At 37.5% G+C, this 22,318-nt stretch overlaps 1 protein-coding gene across 1 annotated transcript in view; it reads left to right on the top strand.

The window, feature by feature from the left end:
* Nucleotides 1-22,318, top strand: part of Thsd7a (thrombospondin type 1 domain containing 7A) — a 427,159-nt gene that overhangs the window by 390,935 nt on the left and 13,906 nt on the right. The window contains exons 14-23 of the mRNA XM_038319827.1: nucleotides 94-272; nucleotides 2,477-2,482; nucleotides 3,972-4,105; nucleotides 8,548-8,701; nucleotides 11,363-11,507; nucleotides 12,783-12,898; nucleotides 17,290-17,407; nucleotides 17,646-17,791; nucleotides 18,211-18,385; nucleotides 20,274-20,447. Coding sequence (XP_038175755.1) covers nucleotides 94-272; nucleotides 2,477-2,482; nucleotides 3,972-4,105; nucleotides 8,548-8,701; nucleotides 11,363-11,507; nucleotides 12,783-12,898; nucleotides 17,290-17,407; nucleotides 17,646-17,791; nucleotides 18,211-18,385; nucleotides 20,274-20,447 — 1,347 coding nt within the window. The remainder of the gene's footprint in view (nucleotides 1-93; nucleotides 273-2,476; nucleotides 2,483-3,971; nucleotides 4,106-8,547; nucleotides 8,702-11,362; nucleotides 11,508-12,782; nucleotides 12,899-17,289; nucleotides 17,408-17,645; nucleotides 17,792-18,210; nucleotides 18,386-20,273; nucleotides 20,448-22,318) is intronic.

Below are 22,318 nucleotides of genomic sequence, written 5' to 3'. Positions count from 1 at the left end.
CAAAAGTGGACCTTCTAAATGAGCTGGAAAGGTCATGAGAGTCGGAGAAGGGCACTCAGCACCTTACTTCTTGTTCCATTTTCCTCTGCTCAGGTTACATAGAAGAAGCCTGCATAATACCCTGCCCCTCAGACTGCAAGCTCAGCGAGTGGTCCAACTGGTCCCGCTGCAGCAAATCCTGTGGGAGCGGCGTGAAGGTCCGGTCCAAGTGGCTGCGAGAAAAGCCTTATAATGGGGGAAGACCTTGCCCCAAACTGGATCATGTCAACCAGGTATTTTCCTAACACCCAAGGATCTATTATTTAACCAAAATGAACAAAATTAAATAACAGCTCCTGAATAAGAAATATGTTTGATCCTATTTTTATAAGGTCTGAGTCAATTACATGTAATTTACTAAAATCTAAAATCTCGAATTGTGTGTGTGTGTGTGTGTGTGTGTGTGTGTGTGTGTGTAATCTCTGAATTCTCTGGGGATTCAGAATCCCACAAGCGTCTAGATAGGTCTACAATTCCATAGAGGTGAAATGACACCTATCTCATGAGTAATGGCAAGGTATTTAATCTGTCATGCAACTGTGCATAGCTTCTGTGATAAGATCACATAATTCTTATGGTTTCCTAAGACTCCCAGAGAGAGTTCTCAGTTGTGAAGTACTAAAGATAAAGCAAAGAAAGGACATGAATATTCTCTAAAATTAGGAGAAATTCTATTTATTCATTTTAACCTAGTTTGTGTGGAATAAAATCAAGAAATACAAAAAGTTTCTCAAAGTTCATATACATGTATATACATATATATTTATACTAGCAATTTAGTCTCTGCCTTTTCTAACATTGAAGCTGTATCAGAGCTTGCATGCATACTTCATTAACTGCTGCCAATGATTGTTATTTGTATTCTATTGGAGATGAAGAGTAAAGTGGCTAATGACGGAATTGTGATTAATTTAAGTGTAACAGAACAGACAATTGTTATCCCAGTTGATCGGCATGTAAATTAGCACAGAATGGAGTTTGCAGAGTGTGTGCAGATGTTGCGTTTTGAATTAGAGCCCTGATCAAATGAACCAAGTATTTAAATATGTAAAGCTCTTTCATGGGGATGAAGCCTGTCTCATTTTAAACTCTAACTAGATTGTTATCAGCGGTTTCCTTCTGATTAACCCAAGATTCCTGCTAACAATAGAAGCAAACCGCAGGAAGAGTAAATAAGTATTTTAAGTAAATAAATATTAAGTAAGCGATAATTATTAAATTTTAACTATATTGCTATAATTTTAGTTATAATTATATAATTATGTTAAGTAAATTATAAACATTAAGAAGTATTTTAAGTAAATAAAAATGAGGACATGGAAGAATTAAGTCCATGGAAAGTATTCTCAATTAGTCTGAAGTTTTCTAAGTCGGTGAATTTAGACAATGGAGAGGGAATTATACACTCTGCTATCGCCATCTCCTGGCCAGTGAACTGCCTTGTCATTGAATACCTTGTATTCCTACACTGCTAGCGTTCATTTCCAAAGCAGAAATTTTTCTGCAGGGCTATAACTTTGTGAATATGAAAAAGAGTAGCAGAAGTGACATATTTATGATTCAGAAAAATGCCTGCTTATGACTTAGGAAATCTTGTATTTTCCAGTGACAAATTTAAATATTAACAAGTTATGACCCATGGTCCTAACAAGCTGATGTGCACATACACACAACATATCACATGTGTGTGTGTGTGCGCCAATACACCAGTAAGTAATGTCAATATACCACATTTGCCTGAGCATTTCTGTCTCCAAGGGCACATGACAAGCTTTCTGGACCTACAAATCGCTAGACTAAGACCTTTTCACTGTTACTTTCCAAAATAAACAGGGATTTAAGTATTAGTAAAATCGACAATAAAATAAAATACACAAAATGTGCGTTAATTTTTTGAAAATATAAAGCATGGAGATTTTCACTATAATTAATTCCTCGGCGAAAATATAGCTGTCCATAGATGTGAAAGTGGACTCTGAGGTTCTGTGTCCTAGCTAAGATTAAGTCCTAGGGTTCTTATTTCACTAAAAGTGAATGGGTGGATTAAAGGGGACTAAAGGGTAAATGGATTAGTAGGTGGGTCAATATATAGATAACAGCCCACTTATCAGTAGGCTCCTAAGTTATTTGCCGTCACAGATCAGTTTACCATGACAGGGGCTGTGAGAGCCACTCAGTTTTTTGAACTTTGTCACCCTGTACATAGAATCCTTTCCTTGGTTGTGCAATCCTTGTCTCTACATCTTAAATTTAAGTCATGTTAAATGATTGATTTAAAGGCTAAGGAAGACATCCTAATCTTTTACAAAAATGATGTTTTATATAAAAGCCCCTATAACTGAAATGTAGATTGTGAGCTCTTATCAAAATAATTGACATTTCAACCTTTCTTTCTTGTTTCTTGCCATTGTCTTCATTCCTGCCAAACACACTCCAGGCACAGGTAAGCACTCACCTCCTCATTCTTAAGAGTTCTTAAAACATCCTTACTTTCTCAACTAGATTTTCCTCTGCTTACGCTCTATTTATTTTACTTAGTTACCAGAATTTCTTTATTTGTAGGGCCTGAGGCGATGGGGTGGAGTGAGTGGGTTTCACCTGTCCCACTTTGATGAGGAAATGGCACCCCTTATTTAACTTGAAGGAGAGAGGAAGGCATGATGAGCTGTAAATGGTTATTAGGATGTGACTATAAAATAATTTGCATTTATCCCAACAAACAGGAATAATGATGCATCCATCAAAGGATTAGGAATAGCAAGCAGCAGGTCTCCTTCATTTCAGTTCGTCCATTACCTGAAGTGTTGGGCAATGCTGAGCATGTGACAATGGTCCTGATTTAACACACCAAATGGACCTGTGCTGGATGGCTGTGGATGAGCTACAGTCTTATTCCAGCACTGCATATGTTTTTCTCTTATCTGGGGTACTTCTATTTTATTTTGGTTTTTAGTCCACTAAATTGTGAAAAATAGCTCCAAAGGATTGTTTAAATCTGCTTCCTAGGACAGATTACCTAAATCTTTTATATACCATAGTGTGAGAGCCGGTGTAAAATAGAAAACAAAATTGGATTTTCACATACTTTGAAAATTTTTTAAATATTTTTCTTTAATATTGCATTCTTGGTTGCAGTAGATCGTGGTCCATTTATTTCTTCTACTTATTTTTTCTCTTTGGAAAAGAACACAGTAGCTTCATTGTTCTAGAATTCCTCAAACAAACATAATATACTGTGTTTGAAACGGAGAGCTTTGTGGACAGTCACTGCAAACAGTTGGCTGTGCTCTGTGAGGTCCTTGCTGCTGACAGCTGGATCTGTAGCTATGCATCATGTAAAATTAATTGAGGACCTTGTTTCCATATCTCAAGTGATTGAGGATTAGTTTTAAGATGTGTTTATTTCTTTTCATTTATCATTTTAGTTTCTTGTATGAAAAAAGAAATGATTATTGTTACAACTATACACATTTATACATAAAGCTGGCTTAATTACATTTAATTGGAAAGCATATATTTACAATATTCATTTCATTCATTCATCCATTCATTCATTTGACAAATTTTCACTGATTGTCTAGCACCTGAGTGCCCTAGTCTAAGGAACAAAGACACAAAACGTTTAACAAAAGAGATAGTCCAGAAGAATATAAAATAATGTGCTAAATGTCAGTTTATGAAACTGTGTTTTGAATCTGGCCCAGAATGTGGGTTAGATCTATGCCCACTGTGTAGGAAGAGGCAGGGGATGCATCTCAGCCCACCCTCCCCGTCTTGACTAGACTAGATCTTTCTTACTAAGTGGGAAATGAACAGTAAAGGGAAGGAATGAAACTAGGCTGATGGATTAAAGACTGTGATGATACAGGTGCCTTCCATCCACCCACCTCCACTCGCATTCCACTGCCTGAGATACCAGATGTGTGTTTCAGGTGTATGAGGTCGTCCCGTGCCACAGTGACTGCAATCAGTACATATGGGTTACAGAGCCGTGGAGCGTCTGCAAGGTGACCTTTGTGAACATGCGCGAGAACTGTGGAGAGGGTGTGCAGACCCGCAAAGTGAGGTAAGACCAAGCAGAATGTCCGAGAGGCAAGATGGCAATCATCTCCCGTTTCACAGGCAACAACACAGGGCGTCCCTCTTCTCCACTGCACTGAAAACTTTTGTTGGTTTTGGTTTTAGGGAATCTGGGTACCTGGAAATTAAGACCCTCTGTGTCAAGCAGCAGTTTGTGTATTCTAGTTCCTTACTTTAAAAGCTCCACATTATAACAACTTTTAAATTGAATTTCTATTTTTGAGATTATAATATAATTATATCTCCTTTCCTTTTCTCCTCTAGAACCATCCCAATACTGGTCCATGCTGTTTTGAAAATTCATGGTCTATTTTTTCCATTAATTACTGTTAAATACATGTATTATATGCATATATACAGATAATATGGATTCCTAAATACATAAATACAACCTGCTAGATCTGTATGCTACTTGTATGTAGTATGTATCAGGGCTGACCATTGGAAATACATGTTGAAAGCAAGCTTTATAAGTGTAGATGTTAAACCTCAGCAACTTCTTAAAAGTCAAATAAGTCTCTTTTATACATATGTATTTTTATATATGTTTACGTGTGTCTGGAGGCCAGAGATATGGGTATTTATCTCATTCACTCCTTCCCTTATTTTTGAGTTAGGGTCCCTACTGAACCTGGAGTTTGCCAATGAGACCCAGGGATACGCCTGTCTTTACCTCTTTAGTACTTGGATTACAGATTGTGCTGCAGGACCTACTAATCTTGTCACATGAATGCTGGAAATTGAACCCGGATCCTCATGCTTATGTGGCAAGCACTTGTCTTACTAAGCCATCTTCCCTACCAGAAAAGCCAAATATAGTTGTAAACACACATGTTCAAATACCCTTCCTTGATTCCCTGCTTCTTTCTGTAATCCTGGCTAGCATTTGATGTTCTCATCCCCTTCAGGAAGCCTTCTCTTGAACCTCTGGCTATTATTTTCTCTCACTTATTTGAATACAGTTATCATGTGTGATAGGGTAGCTACTGGTCATGTGTGGCTATTTCAATGCCACCTTATACTAGTTAAATAAAGTTTTGAATGCATACCTTCAATCACACTATTCATGATTTCATATTCTCAACTGCCACATGTTGGACAACAGAGATGTAGAATATTCTTTTCATCACAAAGGGTCTAAAATATAATAATAATAAATCTGGAACTAGACATTAGTTTATTCTCATCTATAATTTATCACAAGCTTTAGAATTATTTAATAGTGTCTCACAATGTATTTCAGTAAAGTTTTTATTTAATTAATGTTAATATCATAAAAATTTTGCATATAAAAATATGTATAACCTCGTTTCTGATTTTAAAAATCTATTTGTCTTTAAATCCCATTTACAATTTCCATAGGCCAAAATAAAGGTAGGCTAGCGATAAAGGCAGGAAGGAACGTGAGGAGATAGGAAATGAAGAGGTAAAACTGAATTTCTGTTGTCCATACGTCTGTTTCCAAATTAAATTTTACCTTCCAAACCTAAAAATCATTCCCTTGCATGAAGAATTTGGGTCAGTTGCTTGTTTTGTTAGTGAAAAATTATTAAAAAAGAATGTGTATTGCAATTTTTACCAACTGTTACATACATGATTCTTTTTTCTTTGTAAATACCTATTTTTCATGTTTCCAAACACTTTGGAAACAAAGTAACTTTTCAGATAAATTTATGTGTTGAAGTTGATGCAGTAGAGGGGGGGTGGGGTGGTTAGTATTGATCGTGATCTCTGATCATGTAATAATGTGCCTGTTTGTTCCTGATTGAGTGGCACAGGGTTCAAACTCTGTCCTCTGCTAATTAGGGTCAGGATGTCCTGCAAATGTGGACTGACATTTCAAGATAGATGAGTCTATAAAGCAACAGGTTTCTATTTACCTATTTTCAGTCTTTCTCAGTTAGGATGGAACGGCATATAAGGAAGTGGATAACAGAAGTGGTTTTTCCTAAACAGAAGTGGTTTTTCCTAATAGGAATTCATTTCTCCCCTGCTTCCTTCCTTCCTGCCATCTCTCTCCCTCCCTCCTTTCCTTCTTCTTTTCTTTTCTTCTTTCTTTTCTCCCCTTCTGCTTGTGCTAGGAATCAAGCCATGATCTCAAAGAGGCTAGGCAAAGAAAAGGGCATGCTATCAATAACATTTTTGTTTTTATAATTTTATGCACGTAGTTACAATACAAATAAAAAGAGGCCATTTTAGTTGCTGTTCCTGCAGCTGTTGTGTTCCATCCGTGCAGGCAAAGCATCCTGTATCCCATACCTGTAATGAGTCTGTCACCTCCAAAGTGGTCCTGCAGTCTGTGTTTCTAATATACATCAGTCTTCTCAAACAGCTATTATTGCTCATTAGAACAGAAAGGCCAAGGCTACGAAAGAAGCAAAATTAGAACTTTTATTTGGGCTTAAGTTTAATTCAAGTATCTAATCTGAATTTTAGATTGAAAAAAAAATGCCCATGCCAAATAAAACAAATAAACATCTTGGTAGGTGGAATTTGTTTCTATTTTATGAAATGGAAATGTGTTTACAAAATAATAATTTTTCTTAAAACAAATCAAGTTTGTTAAGAGAAGTTACCCCTGAGTAGTAAATTTACAGTTTATTATTTATTCTGAATTTTGAGCTACTTATACTTATAAAACTAAGAAAGATAAAAGCCTTTACCAATAAAGTTGTATTGTATAGCTACCTATTAGGGTATCGGACATATCTTCTTAACTTGGATCAATAGGCAATTTTACAAGTTAATCCTGTGTGCTGCATCAATATCTGCTAAGACTGTAAGCTCAGCATCAATTCCACATTCTGGATATGGAAATATTTTGTCTTCAACATCTTTGCCAGGCCACTGTCACAAGAACATTTTTAGAATGCTACTGGAGATAAATTTTCCTATGTAACTACAAGCCCTTTTAAATAAATTCATAATTTAATTTTTCAACAATTAAATCATCAAGTATCTGCTAATTAATTTTGTGAATATTTTTTGAAAAATCACAGAGATAGGTATTTATAGTTTTTTCAGCTTGCATGTCCAATCCACATACTATTATTGATGGTTTTCCAAGTTTTCAAGGTGTCTCAATAGAAACATTTTTTTTTAATTTAGTATCTCCAAATATTAATGAATAATGATTATTCAGGATATATTTTTAAAGACACAACATCCTTCCTGCTGGAAATCTCTGAGCAAAGATGAAATGGCAGGAATATAACTGTGGCATGACTCAGCCAAGTTCTAAAACATGGCTCAGCAGGTTTAAGAACCCATCTTTCTCTTAATCTTCCCATAGGCACCTTCCTTCCTGGACCCATTAATTTCGTTGACCTTTTCTACATTATAGATCAAAAATCACTACCACTATTAAAGTTCACAGAGATTATTAACTAAGGTAAAGTGAATCCACATTAATTAGCTTCTCAAGAGATCAGTAAAGAGGAATTCTTGATTGTTCATAATGAAATAGTATGAACTAATATTTAATTTTGTTCTAATAAAAGCAAAACTAACAATTAAAAATAAATCATGGTATAAGATCAAATAACCACACTTAGAGAAGTCATTCTGTTCTAATTAGAATTTTCTTTTGGTTTCTGGCTTTCTTTGCAAGTTAGCAGATGGGAACTAAAATTGTCTTTTTAATGGCTTTTAAAACTATTTCTCTTCATTTATTTATATACACATATGCCACACACATGTCTCACACAAGCACACATCTCACACAGCACACACAATCACACAACCACATACACATATACACAGACACACAAAACCACATACACATACAATCACACAGACACACATGTCATACAATCATACAATCAATGTTTCTCTCTCACACACACGGAAACACACACATATGTCATATGGCCCATGTAGACGATAATTTGAAGGGATTAGTTTTTTTCTTTCCTATTGACTTCTAGGAACTGAAATCAGTTCTTCAGGTTTAGTTCAGAGTATTCTTGCTGGCCTATAAAATTAATTTTTAAATGACAAAACAAACTGATAAATGCCTTATCTTGGAAATCACCTAATGAAACATTTTGTGTGGATATTGCACTGTACCTAAGCCCCCATCACTTATGAGTCAAGAGTATCTTCTCTCAGAATCTCTTTGGATTATTTTTCAGTAGTTTCTGTCTCACATATGGGTGTAAAAAATCATTTCCTTTGCAAAGAAACTTGATACCATTTACCAGGGCACTGAAGCTATCTTATTAAAGTATTAGGAACATGCATATGAGCATACTTTTATAATCTTAAAGAAGTACCAGCTATGTTTGCGGAGGCATGGTTTCTTACAACTCTCCACTTTGGGAGAATGTTATTCACCAGTCGGTGTCTTAATGATAACTACCCATCCTGGGTGTTGGCTGTCATTCTAATTGTCCTGGTTCCTTTGCTGGTGTGCATGTTTACTTTCAGATGCATGCAGAATACAGCAGACGGCCCTTCTGAACATGTGGAGGATTACCTATGCGACCCGGAAGATATGCCCCTGGGCTCTAGAGAATGTAAACTCCCATGCCCTGAAGACTGTGTGATATCTGAGTGGGGACCATGGACCCAGTGTGCCTTGGTGAGATTATTAGCATTTGGGTAAAATGGAGTTTGCTTAATTTTTGAAGATTTCAAAAAAAAAAGATTAATTCAAAAAAATCTTTTTTTAAAAAATTCATTGTAAAAGCAATGAGTCTTGTTTTAAAAAGCAAGGTGTGCTTTCTTGGCCACTTCCTTGTATGGGTAAGTAATGTAAATTCAACAATGTTTCTACAACAGCTTGCCTTCTTGCAAAATTTTTGCTCCTTTTCAACTACACTCTTAAACCAGCTTATGGTGCCTTCAACTGGCCTTTCAGATTGCACAGGAGGTTAAAAACTGCAATGGTCATAACGATCCCCTGTAGTGAAAGTGAGAAAGAACAAAACTCTAGTGGAGTTACTTTAATGATGTCCACTTGATAGCCCGTGCTTCTGGTCAAATCTGCTTAGTTTACACAGTAGGGACACTCTTTTGAACACGGGGAGTGCCCCAGCAGGCGTGATGACACCAGGAAGTAAAGGATCCTGAGAAAGACTCTGAGCAGGAAGGCTGCACATGATGAGACCTCAAATATTCGAAGATGGTTGTTTGTGAACATTTAAAATAGAAACCAAACGGTGATAGTTTCTGTTCAGTGTGCCTGCTGTTAGAATCCCTGTCACTGAGTTCAAAAGCAGCCAGTGAGTGCAACAGCACCTATTTTACAATAGAACAGAGTTGTAACAAAATGTGTGACAATTTGAATTTCATCTGTAGAATCCACTGTGAAAATCATGAGAAGAAAAAGATCATGTACCCAAACTGTGCTCTCCCTGAACACTTCTTCTTGGAACCACTTCTTGTTATTGCCTGTCTCACAGAAGGGACTGGGAATGTTACTTCCCCTGTAAAGGTAGCTCACCTGTGGATCAGTCAGGGTTCTCAACAGGAGCAAGTTATTAGAGCTTATCTATTGGGGGAAAAGAGATTTATCAGAGTGGTTTACAGGCTGTGGTCCAGCTAATCCAACAATAGCTATCTATCAACTAGGTCCAAGAATCCAGCAATTGCTTAGTCCAAGACGCTGATTGTCTCAGCTGGTCTTCAGTATGTGCCAGAATCCCAAAGTAGGCTCTAATGCAGGGAATGAGTGAACTTGCTAGCAAGAGCTTGCATACTTGCAAACAAGCAGGCAAAATTTCCTTCTTCCAGGTCCTTTATATAGGCTGCAAACTGAAGGTGTGGCCCCTATTAAAGTCAGATCTTCCCACCTCAAAAAATATGTATTAAAGCTGTATCTTCCCACTTCAAATGATATAATTAAGAAAAAAATTCCTCACAGATGTGCCCAGTCATTTGAGCTTTAGTTCATTCCAAATGTAGTCAAATTGACAACAAGAACAGCCATCACATCCTAATTGTCACACATAGTCTGTGCTTTCTGACTCCTACACAGCCAAGTGAGTTCACACACAGACAGAACTCTAGATTTCAATAGCAGCGAGGACCCTAGACCCAACCAGAGGAAGAAAATCCCTTGCAACAATAAGCAGGAAAGTTAGTTTCTTAGTTAGAGTTCTATTGCTGTGATGAAACATTGTGACCAAAAGTGTCTTGGGGAGGAAAGTATTTATTTTATTCATACTTTCATATATCTATTTATCATTAAAAGTAGTGATGACAGGAACTCATGAAGGACAGGAACCTGGAAACAGGAACTGATACAGAAGTCAGTGGCTTGCTTCCTCCTACTTGCTCATACTTCTGTCTTATAGAACACAGGAATCAAGCCCAGGGTGACACCACCCACATGGGTTGGGCTTTCCCATATTAATAATTAATTAAGGGAAAAAATCCTACCAGTTTGCCTACATCCCACTCTTATGGAAGCATTGCCTTAACTGGGCTTTCCTCCTCTCAGATGACACTAGCCTGTGGCGAGTTGACATAAAACTACCCAGCACAGTTAGCTTAGCCCTGCTCATAAATAAACACAAAGAATTTACTGTGTGCAAAAACTGTTGTTTTCAAAGAATATAGAGAATAGGACACAGAATTTTTTTCAATGTACTAACACTGGAGATGGTAGCAGGACCTTTATATAATTTTTATTCTCTAAATAGAGAAAGTATTGCTTCAGTGACCTGGTCAAAATACAGCAAGAGCAAAGGACGAGGCAATTTTGGTCCTTTCAAAATTGTTTGTTCCTTTCTACTCTTAGAAGCCACATGTTTTCAGAAAGCTGCACCAGTTAGAAAATAGCCAGCCACTATAAATGCTAAATAGATTATATGAATGTGTGCATTAGGAAAATAAAAGTCATAATACCTAGAGAATTATGTGAAGTCACCATTAAATTGGTTTATGTCAGTTAACACACATCACATGGGTGCAAATATGCATACACACATATACACTTTTATACATATACCTTAAATCATTATAATATATGGTATTAACATTCTTTGTTGCTAAAATTGCCATAGGAATGTGTTTATATAGGTATGAGGTAATGACTTAAACATCTTCTAGCTAGGATGGGACATCAGACTCTTAGTCAACACTTACATTTTACATATGAAAACTCTGAAACATAATGAAGTTCACTGACTTGTTCAAATTAGCCAATGAATTGAGTGCTCTACTGCCAGCCCCAGTAACATGCTAACTGTTGTAGGCCAAGTTTACCTTTCTGAAAAATGATATTGTTCTTTGTAAGCCTTGCAATCCAAGTGGTTCCCGGCAAAGGTCAGCGGAGCCTATCAGACAGCCTGCTGATGAAGGAAGAGTCTGCCCTGATGCCGTGGAGAAGGAGCCCTGTAATCTGAACAAAAACTGCTACCACTATGACTACAATGTCACAGGTAAGCACTTCATCTTGTCTTCATAGAGGATGGGGGGCAGTCACATAAAGCAGCTCCAGGCAGTCTCATCTGCCTAAGCCAGCTATGCTGTGTGCCATTTGAAGACACAGCCTACACTCTGAGTAATAATGACATGAAGAAATAGTTATCTGGTTTATATTTTAGTAAACATCAAAATATAGAGAATGTAACTATCACAAAGACTAAATTTTCATAGTAGGTGCTAAATAATCCAGACAATCCTATTTAAAACCTCCTCCCACTTTGGAAGGTTGCAAATAGGTTTTCTTTTTTTAGCAGATGTTGGATACTTACAAAATTACATAAATAATTTTGGTATGGAGCATTTATAAACAACCTTAGCATGATGTAAAATTCTGTAATCTTAAAAATGAATGTTCAAAAAAGTAGACTTATAATAAATTGCATTTGTTTCATTAATTTCATTTAATACTATCAAAGCAGACACATCAAAACAATTTCATTTGTTCTTTTGGTTTGGTACAGCATCAAAGCTAACTTGGATTTTCCCCAAGTGAATTCCACAATGAAATAAGCTCACGAAATTGAAAAAAGAAACAACAGTCACATTGGCTTCTGTCTCTTAGTTTTCTCTATGATTTGTTTTGATGACACAAAGGAAATCAAAGTTGTCTAGGGTATGTAGTTCTAGCATAGAGAAAGATGAAAGAATGATTTTCACAAAAGATACAAAATAAGGTAGTTTAATAAATATGTGGAAGTTATTTACAAAATAAATGAGTTTGCATTTTTTGAAAAATCCAACTTACAGAAATAAATGAAGTACATTATAATACTAGAATTACATAGTACTAGTATATATAACTATGTAATTACATATACATAGCATATATGATACTCTGTGTAATTATATCAATTAAAACTATGCTTACTTTGCTGAAAGAGACATAATAGTAAATTTTTAAATTCACTCTTCTTTTAAAAAGTTTTGAAATGATGTTGATCAATAGAGCAAAGCCATTTTTACAATATCACTAAATAGCTAGCCGTCAAGATTATCAAGTAAGTAGACATCTGCCTTAAAGAATAATCCCCACTGCTATGTGCAACCGCAGCAATTCCATTGACTCCTAATATGTTCAATGCTGGGACCCATATGCTCTACATGTGGGATGATGGATTGTGTGGCTTAGGAAGCAGTTTGTGAATTAGGTATGGGATTCGGGTCATCAGAGCTCCGTCGGAAATCTGCTCGTGCATCGCCTCCCGTGCTGATGGGTGTTTTCTGTTCAGACTGGAGTACATGTCAGCTGAGTGAAAAGGCGGTTTGTGGAAATGGCATTAAAACGAGGATGCTGGACTGTGTTCGAAGTGATGGCAAGTCCGTTGACCTGAAATATTGTGAAGAGGTGGGTGAGTGCTGTGATAATCTTTGCAGGAAATTCTTCCCTAATAATTCATATTCACATGGAGCCTAGTGACGAGTGCGCCACACAGCGCATGGCCAACAGCTGTTTTCACAGGCTGTCTAGTGCCCTCTCAAAAAGAGACAGCATCTGTATTACTCCTTTCCACAGATAATTTCCTGTATTCTGTTCTGCTTGGAGCTCAAAGGTATGCTAATTAGCCCATTCTGGAAGAAATGCTTAGGAAACAATAAGCAATCAAGGTGAATAAAGGCAATAAATCTCAATCAGACCACTCATCATCTTTTGTAATTTCATGTGAATTGGGTGCAGAGCTTGGACCCCTGCCAAGAGCCATCATTTATTCTTTCTGTTGCTAAACATTGATCACACACAGCTTCAGAGCAGATTTCGATATTAATATCTGCTACCCAGCTGCGAGAATATACATACTTAGGTCTCATATCTGAATAAGAAAGCTTAACGTTGAAGCAAAAGAATGAAGTCTGTCACCATTATCTCTAAGACTGAGAAAAACAGTGGTTTATAGTTAACCGTTGAATGAAAGTAATGCCATCCCTCTTAGCTATAACCTTATGAGCAGTAGAGAAACATGGCACTGGCATTTCTTTTCATAAAGCTGCACCTTTAAGTGAGTTTTGTCTGAGTTTCAAACCACAGTGGCAATGATATTCCTGTTGTTTGGCTCCTTGTGCTTCTGCAATCCACTAGGTCATTTTCAGACCTAACTAAGTGCTTCAGTAGATCTGAAACAGAATAGTGTGAACTCTGAAGGGAAAGCCATCAGCAGAACTACTTGAATCCACTTAGTGCCGTTGTCAAAACTTTAGCTTTCTTACATCTCTGTCTATGGGGAGACTTTCAGATATTCTAAAAACATGAAGTTGTTTAGTTAACAAATGCCTACAACTAAAACCTTGGGCCATGAGTCAACCTATTCACATGTTATGTTAAAGTAAGTTAAATATGAGTTTTTAAACTAATACCATTTAAGCAAAATAACCAGCAATAAATAGCACTTTTGTGAGTGGAGATTATTACAACAACCACAACCTTCCCAGAGAGTGGTCTGTGATCTGACACAAGCCGCTGGTGAGTGCCAGGCGAAGTTCCCTCATTATAAGAACATGAAATGAGACCTCTGTGAAAGGTGAACCCAAAGCATTCAAGACTATTCTAAACTACTTCATGTAATGTGAAGTCTGCAGCGACAACTGCAGGTTCAAATCCAAACATCCTGGCAAATACTGTCTTTAGGGAAACATAAGCTAGTCTCTTATTGTGGGAATTAAGCAGCGCATATACCATTTTATACATCTCTGGGAGTCCAGCTGGCTCTGCAAACTGTGCTATCTTTGTAAACAATGGTCAGACCACCTACCTACCAACCCCTGTATAAACCCTGCATTAAATTCCGCAGCGGTAGGTAACTCTTGCTGCTTCCTTAATAGGCACAAAGAAATGTGTCATTACTGCCCAACAAAGAAGAAAATTAGGGTTAAATTCAGTTGTGTTTATGTAGTGCATTCTCCCCTTTGGTGGTTTTGACTTTTTTTTTTAACACATTTGGTACCTAGTCATTGTGTCTCATTTCTTTTCTTTAAAACCTAAAGGGATTGTTAAAATTTACTTAGAAACATATTTACATGAATAGATGTATTGATTTGGGCAGATGATATACTTGGATGGATAGATAGATGGATGGATAGATAGACAGATAGACAGATGGATAGACAGATAGATAGAGATAGATAGAGATAGATAGATAGATAGATAGATAGATAGATAGATAGATAGATAGATATAGAAAACACACACACAGAGGGAAATAGATGATTGAAGGACAGAGGAACAAACAGAGTAAAAAGATGAAATAAATATCAGGAGAAAGAAACAGAGTTTAAAAGTTTAATTAATGGATAGCCAAAACACTGTCTAATGAAGTAAGTTAGTAACAGATGATTCTGTGTTAAACACTCCCTCCTGAAAGCACAGCATATCATAAATATTTCACATTACATTCACTATATCACCCCAAGATTTATCTCTTCACCCTCATGTAGTTCTTAAAAACCTTTATGAAGCTTTAATGTAGTGGTCTAATTCATTCATTCACTCATTCATTCATTCATTCATTTTTGGTGCAGGAGACTAAATTCAGAGCCTTCAGAATAATAGCCCTATGCTCTATCACTGAGCTACACTCCATCTCCCAAACTGTTCTTTTATGTTTTTTTCAATACATTTTATCTTTGTTTTTAAGTAGCAGTCTGTCTTTAAAACTATTTGGTTATTCACCTTAATGTGTCTACATAAAAGACAAATAACATCAGGAAGATAAAATTATAGGTCTGTATATTGGCAATATTTTGAGTTTTGAAATATTACAAAGCTGTTTCATCTATACTTCTTTATTATTCACATAGGAACTTTCAACTAATTTTTAGATTAATTGTAGAAGGAGCAGCGGGCTGCATTCCTGCCCAGCTCCGGCACTGCTAGCTTTACACCCAAAATAACAACACACAAATTGTATTCATTTAAACACTGCTTGGCCCATTAGTTTCAGCCTCTTATTGGCTAATTCTCATATCTCGACTAACCCATATTTAGTAATCTGTGTAGTACCACGAGGTGGTAGCTTACCAGGAGAGATCTTAGCCTGCATCCATCTTGGAGAGGAGAGCTATGGTGACTGCCTGAGGCGTCTGCCTGACTCTGCTTTCTTTCTCTCACAATTCTGTTCTGCCTACTCTGCCTACCTAATTTTCTGTCCTATTAAAGGGCCAAGGCAGTTTCTTTATTAACCAATGAAAGTAACACATAGACAGATGACCCTCCTCCATCAATTAATTCTATTTTTTCATTACTTATGGAAAAAGTTATGTGGGGGGATAGGTATGGATCTATTTGCATTCTTCTACATGCTGACATCCAGTTATGACAGAGCCATTTGTTGAAAATGCTTTCTTTTTTCTATTGTATAATTTTAGCTTCTTTATCAAAAATCAGGTGTTCATAGCTATGTGGATTAATATCCAGATCTTTGATTCAATTCCATTGGCCAACCTGTCTGTTTTTAATGCCAATACCAAGCTGTCTTCATTACTGTAGCTCTATAATAGAGCTTGATGTTGGGGATGGTGATGCCTCTGGAAGTTCCTTTATTATACAGGACTGTTTTGACTATTCTGGGTCTTTCATTTTTCCATATGAAGTTGTGGTGAGGAAGAATTGTCTGTATTCTGTCAATCATGTTTTAAATAAACGCTGATTGGCCAGGCAGGAAGTAAAGGTGAGAAAACCAGACAGGAAGGAGAAATGATGTAATAAGAATAGGAGAACTCTGGGAAGGAGGAAGTTGATTCCTCCCACTCCTGCCCAGACCACCGAAGCAGCAGGATGTGATCTGCCCCACTGAAAAAAGGTACTGAGCCACATGGCTAACATACATCAGAAAAATGAGTTAATTAAGATGTGAAAGTTGCCAGAGAGAGGTTAGAGCTAATGGGCCAATCAGCTTTATAACTTAAAAAGATCTCTGTGTTATTTCTTTGGGGCTTGCTGGCTGTAGGGTACTGGGCGGCACAGAAACCAAAAAACAAGCAGGCCTTCCCCCTCATGTTACAAAGTTGAGTATTGTTCTTTCAAGATCTGTGAAGAATTGTGTTAGGATTTTGATGGGGAGTACATTGTATCTGTAGATTGCTATTGGTAGGATTACTATTTTTATTATGTTGATCCTACCTATCCAAGAACATGGGAGATCTTTCCATTTTCTGATATTTTCCTCAATTTCTTTCTTCAAAGACTTAAAGTTCTTGTTGAACAGGTCTTTCACTTCTTTTGTTAGTGTTATCCCAATATATTTTATGTTATTTGTGGCTACTGTGAATGTTGAGGTTTCTCTGATTTCTTTCTCAGATTTTTATCATTTATATATAGGAAGGCTACTGATTTTTTTGAGTTGATCTTGTGTCCTGTCACATTACCGAAGGGGTTTATCCACTGTAGGAGTTCCTTGGGAAAATGTTACACAGTACATAGCTAGTTGTCAGTACGTCCCTGAATTCATTTTCTGTCCTTGGCTCTTACTTTTTTGGTTGACTATAATCTTAATAGTTAGGAAAATTGTCTTTCTGGTGACTTTCCCCTATGCCAGGCAGCTATCTTTGCTCCTTTTCTCTCATCCCCTCTGCATTTCTCCGGTCTCCTCTGCTTCCCTCTTGTCTCCACATCTCCACTGCTCTCTACACTTTCTTCTGTTCTTTCCTCTTCCACTTTTTTCCTCTCTTGTCATTCCTTTTTCTACTGACAATTCTCAAGGTCCTGTCTCCCTGCCTATACAAACATAGCTATCTCTGCTCTTTCAGCTTGGCCTGGAGAAGAACTGGCAAATGAACACATCCTGCATGGTGGAATGCCCTTTGAACTGTCAGCTTTCAGATTGGTCGCCTTGGTCAGAATGTTCTCAAACATGCGGACTCACAGGTTGGTTTGTAATGCAATTAACATTAGGCTAGTGATCAAGCCACACAAAAGAGAATATATCTGTTGCTCTAAATGATATCAGCTGTGCTACAGAAAGGTGTCTTCCTTGTAAAAACAGGTAAGACTCTCTGAAGTCCCCTCTAGGAAGATATATAAGATACTATCTCCCAATAATATATCCATCTATTTGTACAATTATGATGACACACTGAAGTAGTATCATTTTATATTTTTAAAGGAAAAATGATTAGAAGACGAACAGTGACCCAGCCCTTTCAAGGTGATGGGAGACCTTGCCCTTCCCTGATGGAACAGTCCAAGCCTTGCCCAGTGAAACCATGCTATTGTTGGCAGTATGGCCAGTGGTCTCCATGCCAAGTTCAGGTATCGAATCTCAGGAAGCTATATGGATGCCAGCATTCCTCATCTGCTAAGTCTTGGTTCTAGAATTATTTTTGAATTAGAGATGATCGGTTCCCTCATAAAAATTTTAGTGGCTTTGCCACTACCCAGTCCTTTAATTAGTTTTGATAGCAAGCACCCCATGTCCTGCACTTTTAAAATCATTTGGAGACTGATTCATTTTAATGAAAATTTATTTGCCTGTCTCTGTCTAGGAAGCAAATAAATTGTTCCATGTATGCTTTATAGCTTGTGCCCTATAAGGCTTCTTCCCAGGGGTTTGCAGTGCTTCTTTAGCTATTCATAAATCAAAATCAGTGATGCAAAAATGACTACAAGCCATGAGCTCTCTAATGAATTATTTTTCTTTTTCTAATTAGCTGTTTCTCCCTCCATTACAGGACGCCCAGTGTGGAGAAGGAACCAGGACACGGAATATTTCTTGTGTGGTGACTGATGGCTCAACTGATGATTTCAGCAAAGTAGTGGATGAAGAATTCTGCGCTGACATTGAGCTCATCATAGATGGTAATAAGCAGATAGTTCTGGAGGAAACGTGCACCCAGCCCTGTCCAGGTAACAACAGAACACAATTCATATTTTGGATATTTTAGATACAGCATCCTAGTAACAGAGTCAAGAAAAGGTTATGTATATAGTCCAAATGAAGAGCATCAACAATCTTATTCAGTAATACCTGTACTAACTCTGTGAGTCAGAGAACTACTGCATTGCTGCAGGGAATGAGGTCTCTAATATCCTGAGCTGTATCCCCAGCCCTCTGTTGTATATCTTGAAAAGTAGACAAATTTGACACAGTCAGCTTTAAAGCATAAAATATGAATGTATAACTTTACCTAAGTGACAACAAACTGCGTGAAACTTTCATCTCTCTCTTTTGTATTTTTGTATGAGTAGGCTTAATCTCTATGTGTATCTTTATTTGATATTGTCATGGAGTGCAGAGAAATCCACTAATTCTATTCTGCTGTGGTTCATTCATTACATAATCATCATCGTGAAATATCCATGTCAGGATTTAATACCAATATGAGAGTGGAGCACTCCTAGTGCTAAACACACTTTATAATTTCACAAAACCCATTGGGGCAATGAATTTACACCACACCCTTCAAAGATGAAAAAATGTTTTTTCTAATTCATATTCTACTCTTTATTCTGTTTTATTTTTACCTACACCCTGGTAAACACTCTGTAACCCAAAATGTGACATCTCAGAGATGCAAGCATTCCTACAATTTTCTTAAATTCTTTTGCTAGTTGCTTCTTTTTTGGCATTTTCAAAATGTACTAGATGTTTAATAAGATTTTCTTAATTTCTTTGGAATGTCATACAATATATTTTAATCATATTCACCCCTTCCCCATAACTGCTTCCAGGTCTACCACCACCACCTCTCTCTGAACCCACCCAGCTTCTATTCTTTTTCTCTCTCTCCCTCTCATGCTCACTCCCCCTCACTCTCCTCTTTCTCCCTATTCTCCTCTATTTCTATCTCCAACTCTACCCTTCTCTCTCTCTCTCCTTCCCTGTTCTCAAAATGGTAAAAGATGTTGGATACATGGATCCATCATATAATTCCTTTCCTATGCATATGCTCAAGAAAATCACACATATAACATATATGTTCAGCAGAAGCTTATACTTCAATAGTCACAAGGTTTTCAAATTAGAACATTGAAATACAAACTTATTTACATGAGCTTACAAACATGAGTGAGTGAAAAATGTCAAATGTAAAAAAGTATATATGGTATATAGAATATGATTTCAAGAATAACATGGTGGGGGATTTCTGGGGTTCTGGGAATGATCTGTTCTTGATTAGATGTTGATTGCATAGATTATATAATCAGACTGTGGAAACATGCTGTGCATTTATGGTACTTGGCATTTTGCAGGTACTATGTATTTTCTCCAAAGGGGGTGTGGTTGATAGGAGATGTAGACTAGAAGAAACTGCTAGTCTAATTTCCACTGTGTCAACTTCTCAGCAGCTTGGCTCAGCTAGATGCTTCTGGGAAGAAAAAAAATTATATAATCACTGATTATCGAACCCTGAACTTAAAGCTCACTTAAATTTATGAATACCTAGAGACAAGCGCTATGTATTGTTAGGTTGTACTAGCTCCTTTTACAATAGCAACAAACATCATGTTAGGTTTAAGACAAGTACTATCCATCTATTAGGAAATTACCATGATGGGAAAACTCCTTCAGGTCATAGTTTACGTTTTATAACATTAAGTCAAACAGAGATCACCCCATAACTTCAAATAGCATATTTAGTACATATAAAATGAAATTTATTGTATATCCAAATATCATAAATGTCATGTATTATTAGCATACTTACATACATGGCCTAGTACAGTTGGAATCAAAATGAGTATCTGCAACACTGTTCCCTGGGGCTATAAATTACCAACCTGTTTCTTACAGGCGACTGCTATTTGAATGACTGGTCTTCGTGGAGTCTGTGTCAGCTGACCTGTGTAAATGGGGAGGATCTTGGTTTTGGTGGAATACAGGTCCGATCCAGAGCCGTGATTATACAGGAACTGGAAAATCAACATCTGTGCCCAGAGCAGATGTTAGAAACCAAGTCATGTGATGGTGAGTGCTTCAATTCATGAATTCTATTCATTTGAGAATTAAATTAAAAGTAATATTCCTATGCCCCAACAATGTGCTTCAGTAGGTAAAGTGCTTGCCATGCAAGTATGAAGGTCTGAGTTTGAAACCGCAAAGATTGGAGGCAGAAAAAGAAGAATCCCCAATAGCTTGAGAGACACCTAGCCCAGCATATTCAACAGCAACAAAAGACAGATTCTGTGTGGATGACCAACAACCAAGAGGATACTATAGTGTTCAGATACTTGCCTCTAGGCTCTATATGCACACATACACACACACACACACACACACACACACACACACACACACACGGGGCGGGGGGGGATATTCTGTTTTAAAATGTGGAATGTTGTAAAAATATTTCCTAGTTTTAAAAATTACAGAAACCTAAGATAATTAGGAAAAACTGATTGTATATTAATAAAATCTGTGATCAAACACAAATTTAGTATTTTTCATTTCTTTAACAAATGGGAAAAAATAGCAAAATTAAACACTACAAAACCATAGCAAAATTAGACCTTTTAACATAGTCTAAGAAGCTAAGAAATCAATTCATTGGTAAGAAGTAGCAATTTTAAATTCACAATAATTGGACATAGAGCATCATATGAATACATGTTCAGGTGTCTATGCATGGATTGCATATACAGAAGTATCCCTTCAATATTTGCAGGACACTCAGTAACAGTCGGTATCCAGAACCTCAGGGCATTACAATGTTACAGTTTGGACCATGGTGGCATCTTGATAACAACAAAAGACTTTGTATCTAGTGAAGAATGTAAGGCTCAAATTCTTAGATTTGTTCTATAATGTTTAAGATATGTGACTCCAGGGTGACATCCACTGGAGCAGGTTCCAGCCAGTGACTTCTGCAGGAGCAGGTACAAGGAAGCAACCTCCACAGAAGCAGGTATGAGAAAGCAACAGCTGAGAGAGAAGGCCTGAGCTGCAGGCCTCTGAGGGACCAGCCCAAGCCAGGGACCTCCAGCGGAGCAGGGCCATGAGCAGGGCTGAGCCAGGCACATCCATGCAAGTAGACCCGAGCAAGCAACCTTCTCAGAAGCAGGTTCAAGGAAGCAACCACCAAGAGAGCAACCCCAAGCCAGACAATTCTGTGACACCAGGCCCAGCCAGAGAACAGGCCTGAGACTGCGACCTCTGCCAGGGTAAGCCTGATCAAGCGACCTCCACAGGAGCAAGTACGAGGGAGCAACCACCAAGAGATTGGGCCAGGGACAGTTGAGCTCCTTGGAACCAGGCCCAAGCCATGGACATCTGCAGGAACCAGCCCCAGCCAGCGACCTCAGCAGGAGCAGGCCCAAACAAGCAACCTCCATGAGAGCAGGCCCAAATGACCTCCAGGATTGCACAGTACCTTCCAGGAGTGTCGAATGGAAACACCAAGTGACCTCTGAGGTGACTGGTACCATGGCCCTGACTGAACTACCAGGAGCAACCATCCAAGCCTTTGATCCACTGGCACCTAGAAGATTGATTCCCAGAGGTACAGCCCCAACTACATCAATCAGAAGAAAAGATGGGTAGACAAAGTGAGAAGACTCAACACCACAAAGCACAACATGACGCCAACAAAAACTAGTGCCACTAAAATAGCAAGACTTTAACAGCCCAATATAGACGAAGCAGAAAAAAATGACCTAAAAAAGAAAATGACCTAAAAAATAACTTTAGGAGAATGCTTAAGGCCCTTAAAGAGGAAATTTTAAAATCCCTCAAAGAAAGGGAAGAAAAGAGAAAAAAATGGAAGAAATCAACAAATTCCATACAGAAAACTAAGAAAAGCAATCAAGCAGATGAAAGAAACGATTCAAGACTTGAAAACC

Source organism: Arvicola amphibius, chromosome 2, assembly GCF_903992535.2.
Source record: "Arvicola amphibius chromosome 2, mArvAmp1.2, whole genome shotgun sequence".
In the NCBI taxonomy this organism is placed as follows: domain Eukaryota; kingdom Metazoa; phylum Chordata; class Mammalia; order Rodentia; family Cricetidae; genus Arvicola; species Arvicola amphibius.
This window is presented reverse-complemented; position numbering and strand designations above follow the sequence as displayed.